The sequence below is a fragment of the Cucurbita moschata genome, unplaced genomic scaffold, assembly GCF_002738365.1.
Source record: "Cucurbita moschata cultivar Rifu unplaced genomic scaffold, Cmos_1.0 Cmo_Scf00029, whole genome shotgun sequence".
In the NCBI taxonomy this organism is placed as follows: Eukaryota; Viridiplantae; Streptophyta; class Magnoliopsida; order Cucurbitales; family Cucurbitaceae; genus Cucurbita; species Cucurbita moschata.
Window position 1 is genome coordinate 1,517,832 of NW_019268545.1, and position 15,527 is coordinate 1,533,358.

General features: G+C 37.8%; 1 protein-coding gene across 4 annotated transcripts; it reads left to right on the top strand.

The window, feature by feature from the left end:
- The first annotated feature begins 3,438 nt into the window (after positions 1–3,438).
- LOC111464075 (formin-like protein 14) lies at positions 3,439–14,819 on the top strand. Of its 4 annotated transcripts, XM_023108145.1 has the most exons (20): positions 3,439–3,582; positions 4,014–4,133; positions 4,221–4,924; positions 5,006–5,227; positions 5,378–6,361; positions 6,431–7,755; positions 8,133–8,259; positions 8,447–8,518; positions 8,793–8,891; positions 9,662–9,703; positions 9,786–9,866; positions 9,945–9,995; positions 10,074–10,161; positions 10,455–10,549; positions 10,657–10,728; positions 10,821–10,937; positions 11,273–11,341; positions 11,438–11,504; positions 14,116–14,361; positions 14,451–14,819. In XM_023108145.1, exons 2-19 carry the CDS (start codon positions 4,061–4,063, stop codon positions 14,247–14,249), a joined length of 4,422 nt encoding a protein of 1,473 aa, XP_022963913.1. In that variant the 5' UTR covers positions 3,439–3,582; positions 4,014–4,060; the 3' UTR covers positions 14,250–14,361; positions 14,451–14,819. The 4 variants fall into 4 exon arrangements, with proteins under 4 accessions (XP_022963913.1, XP_022963910.1, XP_022963911.1 ...); XM_023108142.1 differs by having other exon boundaries at positions 5,378–7,755; XM_023108143.1 differs by having other exon boundaries at positions 5,378–7,755; positions 14,478–14,819.
- The last annotated feature ends 708 nt before the right edge of the window (positions 14,820–15,527 follow it).

Sequence of the window (15,527 nt, forward strand, 5' to 3'; positions counted from 1 at the left end):
GACGGTACAAGGAAGCCTTGCCAGTCCTAGTCCCGGTCTCAGGCCTTGCATCCTATTTCAACTCCCGGAATAGGGATTGGGTTCCCACCTTTTTTGTCCCACTGAATAAACATTGAATCTTTGTTTTCAACTGTTTTTATCTAGGGGGCGGCCGAAACTCTTTTTTATTGAACCCAGAGGATGAATAGCCGTACAAGGGTGATGAGCTTGACGTTCAAGCGTCTCAAGGAGCGAAGGAGTTTGAAGTGTCGAGGAGACTTGCTTGTGCTCTTCTAACTAGGAGACCCTGCATCCTATTTCAATTCATGGAACTAGATTCTTAATAGGGATCGAGTTCCCACATTTTTTTGTCCCACCAGATAAAAGTTGAATCCTTGTCTTCAACTGTTTTTACCCAGAGAGGCGACTGAAACTCTTTTTTCTTGAGCAGCAATAACAGGGTGATGAGCGTGAGGATTAGGTGTCTCAAGGAGCGAAGGAGTTTGAGGTGTCGATGGACTTTTGCTTGTGCTCTTCTAACGAGGATACTTAAGTGAGATCCTGAGCATTATTTGGTCAGGAAATTAAGTCTGACAAATTTTCTTCCATTCTCATATATTTTTAACAAAAATACTGGTTCTAAAAAAATTTAACCGATAATTCTCATTTTTTCAATATAAATTATATTTTAAAAAATTGTGTTGTCGGTTAACAAACAAATTTACCTCAACCTGAATGGAGAAGTATAGGGAATACAGTGACATCTAATAAATCTCGAATTTTCTAAATATTCGTTGACCAAACTCATGTGTCTTACATCAACTAGCTAATTTGTCGTCCAAAATCACCGGATAATAAGGGTTAAAAGTCAACCCGTCATCTCAATATAAGGATTAAAAAATGACTTTTTTTTTTTCAAAGAAGAACTTATAATAAAATTCAATAAAAATGCTCCAAATAATGAATCCTCAATTTGTATTGGAATTATTAGAGACATGGGATTTGGCGTTAGCGCAGCTGTCACGGTTGAGATATTTAAAGGAGCGGCCAAAAAATGGCGCACACCATGTGCTCACTGCGCCAACGCCAACGCCAATCCAATCACTCGCCATGTGACTATCAAACACACCATGACAGCCCCACTTTCTCTTTGTTTTCTTCTTTAATTCAGCCTCTAATCAATCATTCTTCACCATTTTTCCCATTTTCTTTTGAGAAATATTGGTGGGTCGTGCATAGAAGTAAGGGCGAGTTCAAGCCCAAAGAAATTTTAATTCATAGTTCTTGTTGACATTTCGTCGAACACTTTGTGGGCAACACGTCTGTTTATGTTTTGTACTTGTGTTTGAGGGGTGTATTGCCTTCAATCATGGTGTTGTGGGCTATTAGGGGTGGAGTGTGGGCTTCCCCCACATGGCTCCATTACCTCAAGACACGTGTCAAGGTCTTAGCTTAGGCTTGTCCGGGTGAATATTGGACAATGCTGACTTGGTGTTATAGTCATGCTTGTTCAAGGTGTGTTGCCTGTAATTGCATGACGAATGTCCTGGAGTCGCACGCCCGTTCCAGACCCCTTTTTACTTGTTGTCCATGGTCACATGCTTGAACAATGCTGACTTGGCACAACCTTAGAAGACTCGTCTATCTGATAGTAAAGATAACATTGACGGAAAAGCCACTTGATGTGAACCTACATGGTTAGAAAGTTCATGCAATTTCTTCTTTAGTAAAGGTAGAGGTAATGTTTTCATGACGTACCTTATCTCGATCTAATCTAAACCTCTCTCTAAAACACAACTCTAACTTAAAGCTTTGAGGTGTCGCAAGATCAAGATGTCCCCGAACTTGAAATTGAGGTGCCATGTCATCTTTCCACCTCGTTCAAAATCTACAATTCACTTTAATCTATTACCCTTTTCAATACCTTTAAATATATGCAATGTGAATGAAATCTCTTTAGATAACATAACTCAAAATTTAAGTTTTGAAGTATAGTGGTCAACATCATGCCGGTGTGAAATTTTAATATGCGTTGTAAATATATTTAAATGAAATAGAGCGGGAAGGAGGACGGAGAATATAATCCCATCCCCGACCCCATTTATCTAAAGAAGAAAAAAATGTTCCCCACCCTCTCCCCGTCTAAATGGGATATCCCCTCCGTTCCAGATGAGTAAAATGGACATCTTTGGTTCAAAATGATTGTCTATATATATATAAAAATAAATAAATAAATAAATAAAGGATATTTCTTTTTTAGAAGAATACAATTAAAAATAAAAGATATTAATGTAAATAAAAGATGGAAATAAGGGAAAAAAAAAAGAAATTAAAAGCGGAAGGGGTAATTTAGTAATTTTGTGTATAATAAATAATTAAAAAAAAGAAGAAAAATCTGGAAAAGGGCAACAGCTTCGCCAGCGACTCCACCAATTGGATCTTAAGAGGCCCAAAACCACGTGGCTTACAAGCCCAAATTGAAGGGGTAATTTAGTAATTTTGTGTATAATAAATAATTAAAAAAAAAGAAGAAAAATCTGGAAAAAGGCAGCAGGTTCGCCGGCGACTCCGCCGATTGAAAATTAGAAGGCCGAAACCACGTGTTTGCTTGTAATTTCACGTGGAAAAATATCATCGGAGAGGATGAATTTTCTCGCCGGAGTTTGATCGGAGTAAATTCAATGTTTTAACCCCAAAAGATTTTACCTTGAAACATCATGTAAAAAAAAATTCACCAACTATATAAATTTTTACGGTCGATATAAAACTATAAATTTTAAAAATAACATTAAAAGGATTAAAAATTTATTAGAATTAATATATAAATAAAAATCATTATCGACACCTCATAAATCATCTACATATGTTTTTATATTATTATAAAGGTTCATGAGTATTATTATTTTGTCACAATCGCACTTTTGATGGCAGCGGACTTGCAATTGTCTGGCACTCACTTTTCAACGACAAGTGAGCTAAGCCAATTCGTTCTTACGTAGCTTACGGGCAAGCGACGTACGCTTGAGCCTCTGACCTCGGTTTAAGAGAAGGTTTTAGAAAACGAGGGCAGAGAGAGATTTTTGAAAGAGACGTTATATAAGTAAGCAAGAGAGTCACAACAATGACTCATACTATATAACATTGGGTAGGAAGAAGTTGACAAATATAAGGGTAAATATAGTTTTTAATTTTTTTACAAAACATTTAAAAATGTTTTTTAAAGTTTTTTTTTTTTTTTAATATTAACGAAAATTTTGAAAATTAAAAATAAATATAAATGGTTTATTGGTATTTTTTAAACAATAATATTAAAAAAAGAAATTATATTTGTTAGATTTTTTTAAAAAAATTAAAAGTATTATTAAAATTTTAAAAAATTAAAAAGTATTATTAAACTTTTTAAAAATTAAAAAAATGTAAAATGATTAGATTTTCCGACAGCGCCCAAATCGGGTGGATAAATAGAAGTGTGAGAGTAGAAAGGGGAGGCGGAGTTGTGGCTGCGGCGGCGTGGGGTCCTCTCTCTTTCTCTCTACTTTCAAATTCTCAAAATCTCCCAATTCTCCCTCGTTCTTCCACCGCTCGCTCGCTCTTCGCGCCCAGGTTTCCCTCTTCCTCTCTTTAATTTCTTCTATTTTCTGCTTCTCTTTCTTGATTTTGATCCCCTACGAATATTCTTTGCCGCATTTCTTCCCGATTCTCCTTTCATTTCGTACTTTTTATCGCTTCAGATATCGAAAACGGAGTAACATTTTGCTATCGTGATTTATTTTTCTTGTTTCGAAATCGAGAAACGAGGAGCATGTCTTCTCGCTCCACTGAGTGCGCATTTTGTAAGATTTGTACAATTTTTCGTTTCTCAGTGGAAAATTTGCCTTTGATTGAAGTTTAAAGAAAGATGATGGAGAATTGGACTAGGATTGTTTGGCGTTAGTTTGTTTCTATGGATGTTCTTGAAGAAATTGTCTAACGGTTGATGATTTCTTGTGCGATTGGGAAAAATTAAACTCCGATTTCTGTTTCTTATCTTGCAGCTCTTAGTTCTGTGGTGTATGCTCATATGTGAATTCATTTCATCGAAATGTCTCTCCTCAGTAGATTCTTTTACAGAAGGCCCCCGGATGGGTTGCTGGAATTTGTTGAACGAGTATATAGTGAGTGAAAATCTTAATTTGCCACTTTATTATGAACTTTGGCTTAATAGTTCCTCATTTGGTTGTCAATTTCATGAGTTTGTGCAGTTTTTGACTCGTGCTTTTCTACTGAAGTATTGCCTGATGATATGTACCAAATATATCTGCACGAAATCATAAACGAATTACATGAAGAATTCCCGGAGTCCTCTTTTCTTGCTTTTAATTTTCGTGAAGGGGAGAAACGGAGCCAATTTTCACAAATGTTGTGCGAGTATGATGTCACTGTGATGGATTATCCTCGACAATATGAAGGTTGCCCGCTTCTACCGCTGTCGTTAATACAGCACTTCCTCCATGTTTGTGAAAGTTGGCTTCTGCTAGGTAACCAACAAAATGTCATTCTTCTCCACTGTGAGAGGGGAGGTTGGCCACTGTTAGCATTCCTTTTGGCTAGCTTTTTGATATTTAGAAAACTGCACAGTGGTGAGAGGAAAACTCTTGAAATTGTTCATCGAGAAGCTCCCAAAGGGTTTTTGCAGCTCTTGTCACCATTAAATCCTTTCCCATCTCAGCTCCGCTACTTGCAATATGTTGCAAGGAGAAATATAGTCTCTGAGTGGCCACCACCTGAGCGAGCGCTTTCTTTAGATTGTGTAATTCTTCGTGGCATTCCGGGTTTTGATTCTCAGAATGGCTGCAGACCAGTTGTTCGTATTTTTGGGAGGAATCTTTTTAGTAAGGGTGGGCTTTCCACGCAGATGATTTTCTCTATGCCCAAGAAGAACAAGGCCCTCCGTCACTACCATCAGGTACTGATTTTCTACTTTGATTTTGTGACCTCATATACTTTAGATATGTAAACCATGAAAAGATGGATGTTTTGATTGCAGGCAGAGTGCGATGTGATTAAAATAGACGTTCAGTGTTTGGTTCAAGGAGATGTAGTGTTGGAGTGTTCACATTTGGAACCAGAACAAGAAAGGGAAGTTATGATGTTTCGTATTATGTTCAATACAGCGTTTATTCGATCAAACATACTGATGCTAACCTCTGAAAATTTGGACATTCTTTGGGATTCAAAGGAGCGTTATCCAAAAGGCTTTCGAGCTGAGGTGAGTTTGGACAGTCATTTGGAGAATCTCAATACCAAGTTTGTTGCTTTTACTATTTATTACCATATGAGATAAATGTCCCAAGAACTCTGATTTAATGATTTATTTTTTCTCTTCGGCTGTTCATCCAATTAATTGCTTTTAAATTAGGTTCTGTTTGGAGAGATGGAAAGCATCTCCCCTCCAAGGGCTCCAACCACAATTTTGAATGGTGAAGAGAAAGGTGGATTACCAATTGAAGCTTTTTCCAGGGTTCAAGAACTTTTTAGTGGTGTTGAGTGGATTGATAACAATGATGATGCTGCCTTGTGGCTACTCAAGAATCTTTCTGCCTTGAGTGATGTGAAGGAATTGTCAAGATTGCAAAATAAAACAAGTTCATACTCCTCACCAGTGGATTCTGAAGAGGAAAATAATACATCTAGCACTGCCGATAGTTTAGATGAAGTATTTGATACTATTACAAGGCCTGTGGTTGATTCAACTTCTACCAATTTTACAATTCCAGCTACGGTACATTCTTCTGAATTATTGTCCGACAAGATTGGTGCTAATGAAGTGAATATTTCATCAGAGTCTCCTCAACTTTTTGATGAATTTCAAGATGAGATATCTTCGAATAAAGAACCTCCATTAACTTCTTTTGGCTCCTCAATCCCTCCTATAAGTTCTTCTTTGATGTCATCGCCACTGTTGCCTCCATCTAATCTACCATCAACTAATGCTAGTGGGGAACTTGTCTCAAATAAAATGACACCCACTGTTGAAGTAATTCCTCCTCCACCACCACCGCCGCCGCCACCTTTTTCCCTGTCTCATAATGAACCTCATGTAGAAACTTCCATCAGTTCAAATTTGACTACCATAACAATGCATGGGAGACCCCCTCCACCACCTCCACCTCCACCTCCACCTCAATATACTACTGGTACCAATCCTGTTGAAGCCTCTTTGACTCATTCACTGTCGCTTGTTCCTAAAACTTCGGGTGCTCCTCCACCCCCACCTCCCCCTCCTCCTCCCCCTCCACAAGTTGTTGGTCCACCTCCACCTATTTCTAATTCCTCCAGTTCTCCACTTCCTCCTCCACCTCCGCCTCCAGTTCCAAAATCTTTTGGTACTCCTCCACCTCCACCTCCACCTCCGCCTCCGCTTCTAAAATCTTCTAGCGCTCCTCCACCTCCACCTCCACCTCCCCCTCCTCTTCTAAAATCTTCTAGTGCTCCTCCACCTTCACCTCCACCTCCACCTCCACCTCCGCCTCCGCTTCTAAAATCTTCTAGCGCTCCTCCACCTCCACCTCCACCTCCCCCTCCTCTTCTAAAATCTTCTAGTGCTCCTCCACCTTCACCTCCACCTCCACCTCCACCTCCGCCTCCGCTTCTAAAATCTTCTAGCGCTCCTCCACCTCCACCTCCACCTCCCCCTCCTCTTCTAAAATCTTCTAGTGCTCCTCCACCTTCACCTCCACCTCCACCTCCACCTCCGCCTCCGCTTCTAAAATCTTCTAGCGCTCCTCCACCTCCACCTCCACCTCCCCCTCCTCTTCTAAAATCTTCTAGTGCTCCTCCACCTTCACCTCCACCTCCACCTCCACCTCCGCCTCCGCTTCTAAAATCTTCTAGCGCTCCTCCACCTCCACCTCCACCTCCCCCTCCTCTTCTAAAATCTTCTAGTGCTCCTCCACCTTCACCTCCACCTCCACCTCCACCTCCGCCTCCGCTTCTAAAATCTTCTAGCGCTCCTCCACCTCCACCTCCACCTCCCCCTCCTCTTCTAAAATCTTCTAGTGCTCCTCCACCTTCACCTCCACCTCCACCTCCCCCTCCTCTTCTAAAATCTTCTAGTGCTCCTCCACCTTCACCTCCACCTCCACCTCCACCTCCGCCTCCAATTCCAAAACTTTCTGTTGCTCCTCCACCTCCACCTCCACCTCCAAAACTTTCTGGTGCTCCTCCACCTCCGCCTCCACCTCCAAAACTTTCTGGTGCTCCTCCGCCTCCGCCTCCGCCTCCAAAGTTTTCTGGTGCTCCTCCGCCTCCGCCTCCGCCTCCAAAACTTTCTGGTGCTCCTCCGCCTCCGCCTCCGCCTCCTAAACTTTCTGGTGCTCCTCCACCTCCACCTCCACCTCCACAATCAAATCGCGGTGCACCGGTTCCACCTCCTCCACCACCAAGACCTCCCAGTGTTGAGCTACCAAGTCATGGTACTAAACCAACTAGACCTCCTCCACCTCCTCCACCGGCAAAGTCCTCTAATGCTCACCCTCCGTCAAGTCATGGTGCTACACCAATGCCACCCCCTCCCCCCGGATCAAGAGGGCCAAATGTACCACCACCACCTCCTCCTTCTGTTGGAAGAGGCAAAGCTTCTCTAGGGTCAACAACTCAAGGAAGAGGCCGTCTTGCTACTGGAGTTGTAAATGCTCCAAAAAAAACCACTTTAAAACCATTGCACTGGGTAAAAGTTACTCGAGCAATGCAAGGCAGTTTGTGGGCTGATTCACAAAAGCAGGAAAATCAATCAAGGTGCACTATGAATGAATTTTTGAGTTTTCTACTGATTGGATGATCCATGTTTTTTTAGACTGTAGAGCCTGTACTTTATTCAATAGCGAATTTATATTATTAATGAAATCCTCCTAATTTGATCCTGATGAACAGAAAAATAAAAGGTTTATTGATATGCTTTGATCTATCCATTTCCGAAAAAGATAAATCTTGTTGTGCACTTTCTTTTTGGAACCTATTCTAGGTTCTCTGTTTTGTATTTTCTGGTTGCTTTTTCTGTTAGCTGTTGTCCCATACTTTCTACCATCACTCATATCATCTTGGCTGTCTCATTATTTTTGGGTTGCATTGCATGGAATTTCCTATAAGTCTCATTCCGAATAATGGTCTTATAGGGCCCCAGAAATAGACATCTCTGAACTTGAAAGTCTATTCTCAGCAGCCTCTGCTTCTGATGGGAGTGGTAGTAAAGGTGGAGGACGACGTGGTTCCAATATCAACAAACCGGAAAAAGTGCAACTGGTTAGTCATTTTCCATTCTTTCTTATTCTTCCTCAGCATCATTCTTCTTGTTTCATACTTCTTTCTCATGATTTTGATTCATGGAATTCAAGGAGGTGAGGTTGGCAAGGAGCATTTGGTCAATTTCCTCCCTTTATTTATTTATTTTGGGTCAAATTTGTGATGTGGTTCTGTGTCATTTTGTCAGATTGACCTGCGAAGAGCATATAACTGTGAAATAATGCTCTCAAAAATAAAGATTCCCTTACCGGATATGATAGTAAGTGATATTCTTTCCATTATGTTTCATAGTTTGCTTTCTCAGTAGATGGGTTGAACTTTAAATAGATTTTGGATATAATCTTTCATCTTATCAATGAAAATGCCACATTTTCTTAATAACACAATTCAGACTCCAGGTTAAATTTGTAGGGTCATTTTTAAATATCAGTATACTCTTTTCCTTTTTTGTTTTGTTTTTTGTTAGAAGGATATTGATTGTCTCCATTCTAAGCCTTTGACATCTCTCCACTAATTTAGTTTACTTCTTGCAGAATTCAGTTCTTGCATTGGATTCTTCTGCTCTTGATATTGACCAGGTTGAGAATCTCATCAAGTTTTGTCCTACCAGGGAAGAGATGGAAACGTTGAAGGTACTTCCGTCCCGGCTTCCTCTTTCACTGTACATATTGCTGCACATTGCCATTCCAAAACTTTGGGGGTTTCTCAATGTTGAATACAGTGAACCTTTGTCGTTATGATATTCATGTGTAGGAATTAAAAAGTTCGGATAAGTTATCTAGTTATAGTCTATTAAATATGTGAGGGTTGCTCTTACCCAAGCCGGTTCCTTTTTTCCCATGGTAGGTTTTGCAGTTCTGATGAGTTATGAGTCTATTCATATGTGCTAAGTTTTGGATAGGACTTGCAATATCAATTAAAATGGCTCTACCAATCATTAGTGGGACATGGTTTAGAATTTTGATAATAAAGGAGCTTTACATCTAGCGGCTAAAGCAAAGGAGCAGCTATATTTGTTTTTTGTTATTTTTTTTTCCCTGTTATGTTCTTGGGAGCCTTAAGCCCATTATTAGGAAAGTTTTGCCTGGCATATATTTAGGACATTATTTTCTTATTTAATGTAAATAATGTATTGCATATACGAAGCAGCGTATCTACCTTTTTTCCCCTTCAAGGACTCCCCATATTTTTCATCCTGTACTAGCAGTAGTTTTTTTGGACGATATCAGTATTAAGTAAAGAGATGTGGTAAAGTCGGTTTTGGTATTTTTGTTTCTTTCATATATTGAGTAATATGTTATCGTTTGCTGATTTACATTTCTAGTTTAGTTGAATAGATCAAAGCAATATATACTTTTAATTGTTTTCTTTTTCCTGCAAATGGTACATGTACATATTACAGAATTATACAGGTGACAGACAAATGCTAGGAAAGTGCGAGCAGGTACTTCAATTGCTTCTATCTCCCTAATATGCATAAGCCCCAATAAAGTTTCTGAAGCTCATGCTAGTTCATTCCCTTTCAGTTTTTTCTTGAGCTAATGAAGGTCCCACGAATAGAGTCCAAGTTACGAGTGTTTGCTTTCAAAATAACCTTTTCTAGTCAGGTATAATATCAAATTATGTCACGTGAACTTTTATGCTATTTACTTGTAGTAAACAGTTTTAGTTCTTATCTTGGTTAGGTGAATGATTTGAGATACAACTTGAACACAATAAATGATGCTACAAGAGAGGTACTCTTTCACTTATTAGTGTTTTCAAAGTGACCATCTCAATCATATCCGAGTCCATATTTATTTTGTAATTTAAAGCAACAGGTCAAAGAATCTGCAAAATTGCGTCAGATAATGCAAACAATTCTGACACTGGGAAATGCGTTAAACCAGGGCACTGCTCGAGGTAGATGTCTCACCCTTGTTGCCACTGATAAAAAACATTCTTGAAGATGTGATAGACGAGCTTGAAAGACTAACACGACTAGTTATCTGTCGTCAATTTTTTATTTTTATTTCTTTCGAACTAGAGTGATCACTTATAAATTTCTCCAATTAATGAATCGAGTAAACCGTTTAGTCCAAGCTTGGCAGCATGCGTCAATGTGAAGTGAGGAGGAATCAGGCTTCAGGCTTTGCTTGCTGGTCTAATGCATTTGATTTTTTTTTTTTTTTTTGTTTATCTTTGTCACATTGCAGGCTCTGCTATAGGTTTTAAGTTGGACAGCCTCCTTAAATTGTCTGACACTCGGGCAAGAAACAACAAAATGACTTTGATGCATTATTTGTGTAAGGTAGGAATCTGGATATATTTTGTCTGTACGTGCACTACAATATAATTAAATTGTTTCTTTTATATTGATTATCACCCCCCCCCCCCCCCCCNAAAAAAAAAAAAAAGCTCATTGCAGAAAAAATGGCGGAATTACTTGATTTTGACAAGGACCTTGTTCATTTAGAAGCTGCCTCTAAGGTATGTTATTTTCGGAAATATGAATAATCTGTGGATAAGATTCCCTTTCATTTGTAATTTTTATCTAATGTAATTGAATTTTGTAAAACTAGATTCAATTGAAAGCATTGGCTGAGGAAATGCAAGCAGTGAGTAAAGGTCTTGAAAAGATGGAGCAAGAGCTAACTGCTTCAGAAAATGACGGTGCTATCTCTATTGGTTTCCAGAAGGTGTGAAATTTAATGTTCATTTGGTTCTTTGCTAGGAATCTGGTTGCTTCTTCTCCCAGTGACGGAAACCCCAGTATCATATTTAGTCTGCACTAATGACTTTTATATCAATTTGATAGCGTTAGCTCCATGAGGAATCTGCATTTGACCCTGAACATTGGCGTAAATTTTAATTTCTTCTATATCAGTGCGTAGATCTTTTCATCATGAACTTAGTTTGGTTGTAGGAATTAGGCATACTAGGTTTTGTCCTCAATTTAATGTTCTTTCCCTATTAGTTTAATCATCTTTCTTTCGTTATAGAAAGTTCCAAGTGTTTTTATTACTCCTTTCAGGTGCTGAAGATTTTTCTTGATACGGCTGAAGCTGAAGTAAGGGCACTTATTTCCTTATATTCTGAAGTGGTGAGTCCTTTTCTATTAAAAAAAAAAAAAAAAAAAAAAAACCATTCCAGATAGTTTTCTGGCTCCCCCTCTAAAGCTGACATTTTGTTATGTCAGGGGAGAAACGCAGATTCGCTATCCCAGTACTTCGGCGAGGATCCAGCTCGGTGCCCCTTTGAGCAAGGTCTTGTGAATTTTATATTTCAATGCATAATCTTTTAAGCACATGGTAAAATGAGAAAAATATTCCAGATGGAAAATCCAGGTTGAAGTGTGAGATAAAAAAAGCCAGCCCAAGCTGAAACTAATTGCAACTGAAAATCATTTATTACACCACTTAACCAAGGTTAACAAAATTCAACCAAAACTAGCCTCATAACTACTTTCCCACGAGAGAACTTGATAAGGAATAACGACAAGTGAAGTAAGAGTTGGATTCCATTGTTGATCGAATATCTCAATCAAGAGCACTTGTTTAAATTTCAAGTCACTCCACAAACAAAATCGATCATGTCAAGCTTGAATGATTCTAAACATGCAATTTAAACTATATAGAATTGCAAAGAAACTTAGCGCTCGGCTAAAGGAAAGGTAAGAACACTTAGCACTAATGATAAGAATCACTCCAAGGGAAAGTAAAATTCAGGTTACCTTGTTGATCAAATATCTCCAAGACAAGAACACTTGATTGAGATTTGAATCACTCAACAAACAAGATCGATCGTATCAAGCTTGAATGATTCTAAACATGCAACTTAAACTATATAGAATTGCAAAGAAACTTAGCCCTTGGCTAAAGGAAAGGTAAGAACACTTAGCCCTAATGATAAAGAATCACTCAAAGGAAAAGTAAAATTCGGATTACCTTGTTGATCAAATATCTCAAGTTAAGGCAAAAACACTTGATTGAGATTCAAATCATTCCACAAGCAAAATTGATCATGTCAAGTCAAATGATTCTAAACATGCAACATAAACTACATAAAATTGCGAAAGAAACTTAGCCCTTAACCCATAACCTTTCATAAGGCATTCCAAGAGTTGTAACTTTCATAATTTATGACCATAATTAGTCACTATGTATACTTTATGACCATAATTAGCCACCATTGTAAATATAACCTTAAAGTGAATAAAAAGTCTAGAATTGTATTAATGAAATACCATAACTCTAAATTATCATCCATCGAAAATTTGTAACCATTTAAGAATGAATGAAGTTTGATTCTTCTTTAATATGACATGAATTGCAACATTTTGTGATAATTTGAACCACATTTTTTTCACATTTTCCTTGAAGTTTATATTGTCTGATTGATGTCTTGGTTCATATCAGAACTACTTAAGATTATATAATCCATGGTCTTAATCCATTGTAATTTAATGCACAACTGTGTATGTATGTGCTGGGTCAGGTCAGTAACAACAAAAATTTAGCCCTACATACAGGTGGGTGAAAATTTTCCTAAGATAAAGGTTGTCTTAGCAGCAGTAACATAGGTTAAAATTTTTCTTTTTCGCCTTTTTAAAAATTTCCTAATGTTTGATAAGCGAACATCTCTACTGGATTGGAAGTGCTGAGTACTAAAGAGTAGACAGAGATGAGTGTTCAATCAGCTTGTTATCTTTAATCTCTGTGCAAAGAGTTGCATAGGCACCCAGATGGCAACTGCTGAGTGGCATGCAAATGATGGGGAAGTTCCATATTGTTGGGAAATAATGCTTCAAGACTTTATTCAATAGAAAATCCAACCAAATTCAAAGGCTGATGGTCTTATTTAAAGGGGATGGACAACTTAAGCTTGTCCCAAAGTAACGCCACGGTTGGACTTTAAAACTAAAACTAGAATACAGAAGAGTAAAAATATTAAAGCCTAAGAGATTGAAGAAGAATTCTTTCTAAGAACCTAATCACAATCTTTATTATGCATCAAAGTTATCGAATACATGAGAAGGCAAACTAAGTATTAAAAGTACCAAAAGGATACTAAAAAGAATTAACCCAGGATTACCCAAGATTAACCACTAATCCTACCACATAAATTCCATCCCTCCTAAAAAATGGTCCTTTAAGTTTTAAAAAGAAAATAAGAATAGGACGAGAAAGTGCTTGAATGAAAACATGCTTCAGTCAATGGTCTAGTTCCTCAAGCGACTTTCCTTCGTCTTAGCATGAGAATTTGTATCCTCATCTTCGCTTGGGGTTGTGTCAATCTCATTTTCTTGGTTTGGATGTTTTTTTTTCTTGAATTTTATTCACGTGATATTCTATTTGGCAAAGTAATTTTTCAAAGCACGTTTGAGGTCTTTCATCCCCACATTGATTTCCTCCCTTGAGATCCCAATCACGATCCAAAGCTTGATCTTATACTCGTAAGAAAAGTTTCTGGTTTTTGGGCGTTCTTCTATTGCTGTAATGCTCCATTCTTGGACAATTTTTGAAGCATCCTTGAAAGTTCCCCTCTTTTCTTGAAATAAAAGGTACACTAAAAAGTGTCCCTTTGGTAAATAAGTGTGGCCTGTTGGACAATGAGCATGACAATAAGCACAGCTCATGAAGCTCTCTCTAGCAGAGTTTGTGAAGTTATGTTCCTTAAAACTTTATGGACAAGTAGTTCCTGTTCTCCATCACTTTCAATAATTAATTAGTAGCGACTTGAATTGTGACCTCTTGAACGTGGGAAAGCAGCTCCTCCTCTAATACTTCTTGGATTGAGATTTTGTCTCAATATTCCTACATTATGGAAATTTGCTTCGAACACATGCTAATGAATTTGTTGGCTTTTTCCTTGCAGTGACTCAAATTTTGATAGTCTTTGTTAAGATGTTCAAGAAGTCTCGAGAAGAAAACGAAAGACAGGCTGATGCTGAAAAGAGAAAAATAGAGAAGGAAGCCATGAAAGAACGAAGTTCGGTTAAGGCAAAGTGAGACCATATTATGTTTTTAGTAGAAGGTAGTGCCAGACAAGCCTAATTGGTTAATTCGGTCGAATACCTGAAGAGGTGCGAATGTGAAAATCAGATCATAGACTTCCTTCACGGTAAGTTTCCGAATCTCTTAATAAAATGGCATAGTAGCATTCTCGACGGTATGCAAACTTAAAACTCCTCTGGTTTATGCTTATAACAGCTGAGCACAAGGCAATTTTGTTCCCAGGTTGGCTCTTCGCCCTCCTGCGCTGCCATTTCTTTCATCAATATTGTGCTTTGTAAATACGTAGCGAATACCGACTCATGGAGTGGTTGCCTTTTTGACAACGAGGTTAGAGCTCTGTTGATCTCAGCTTGACATTGTCATTATGGTAACAAAACTTCTCAGATAGCAACATATGGATATATATCAATTGTTGAAGATAGTTAAAATAGGGCTATGACCTTTGTATAGGTAGATATCATTGCTATATTTTGGTAGTTTTCTTGACTCATGGTGGCTTTTGCTGCACATTTATTGTAAAGAAAATGTTACAATTTCTAGTTAAAATGGTGTTTCATTAGTTCATGTGGAAAAAGTCCTCAAGTTTAATGCTCTCTTCCCCACTCGCTCGTCCTATCATTAAACGACACGACACCGTATTGATCCTTCATAATTCTTAGGTCAAAAACTACTTTGCTGTTTGCATTTGACTTGAGATTCGATAAACTATTTTGGTAGTTTTTTTTTGGAAATTTCGTTGTTTTCTTTTCAATTATGAAGAGTAGTTCACTGTTTCCATTTCAGTTTTCAAGTAGGCCCTTCGACTGGTTTGAGTAAACATGTTTTGATCACTTTTTCTTCTTTTTTATGAAATTAAAATGCTCAAACTCGTTAATTTGGATTTTTAACAAGTAATGGGTGAAAGTTTTCTTTATTGCTCTCTTAAAAGGTGGGATTATGGAGATTTTAATCTTCCATTTCAAAGGATAAATGGGTCATATGCAAATAATATCTATCTACTAATGTTGTACAAATTCAAAAGAATCGGACATGTAAATTACTGTTGTATCGTTCATCAGTACATGTAAGATACTACATTGTTAGTGATCAAAGCAGCATTTAATCATTGTTCATATTGTTCGACAGTATTTACGTAAAATATTTACTGTTATATATATACTTACATAGATAATATCTACTGACGGTTGTTTACTTGAAGGTTTATTTGCGTGTGTTACATTAAGGTTTTTTTTTTTTTTTTTTTTTTTTTTTTTTTTTTTTTTTTTTTTTTTT

What these genes read in the sequence shown, in the direction of transcription:
- LOC111464075 (XM_023108142.1), top strand. Translation starts at nt 4,061, where the DNA reads ATGTCTCTCCTCAGTAGATTCTTTTACAGAAGGCCCCCGGATGGGTTG. An exon ending in TGCTAGGAAAGTGCGAGCAG is followed by an intron (nt 9,704 to 9,785) that starts GTACTTCAATTG and finishes ATTCCCTTTCAG; the next exon opens with TTTTTTCTTGAGCTAATGAA. An exon ending in ATTTAGAAGCTGCCTCTAAG is followed by an intron (nt 10,729 to 10,820) that starts GTATGTTATTTT and finishes TTGTAAAACTAG; the next exon opens with ATTCAATTGAAAGCATTGGC.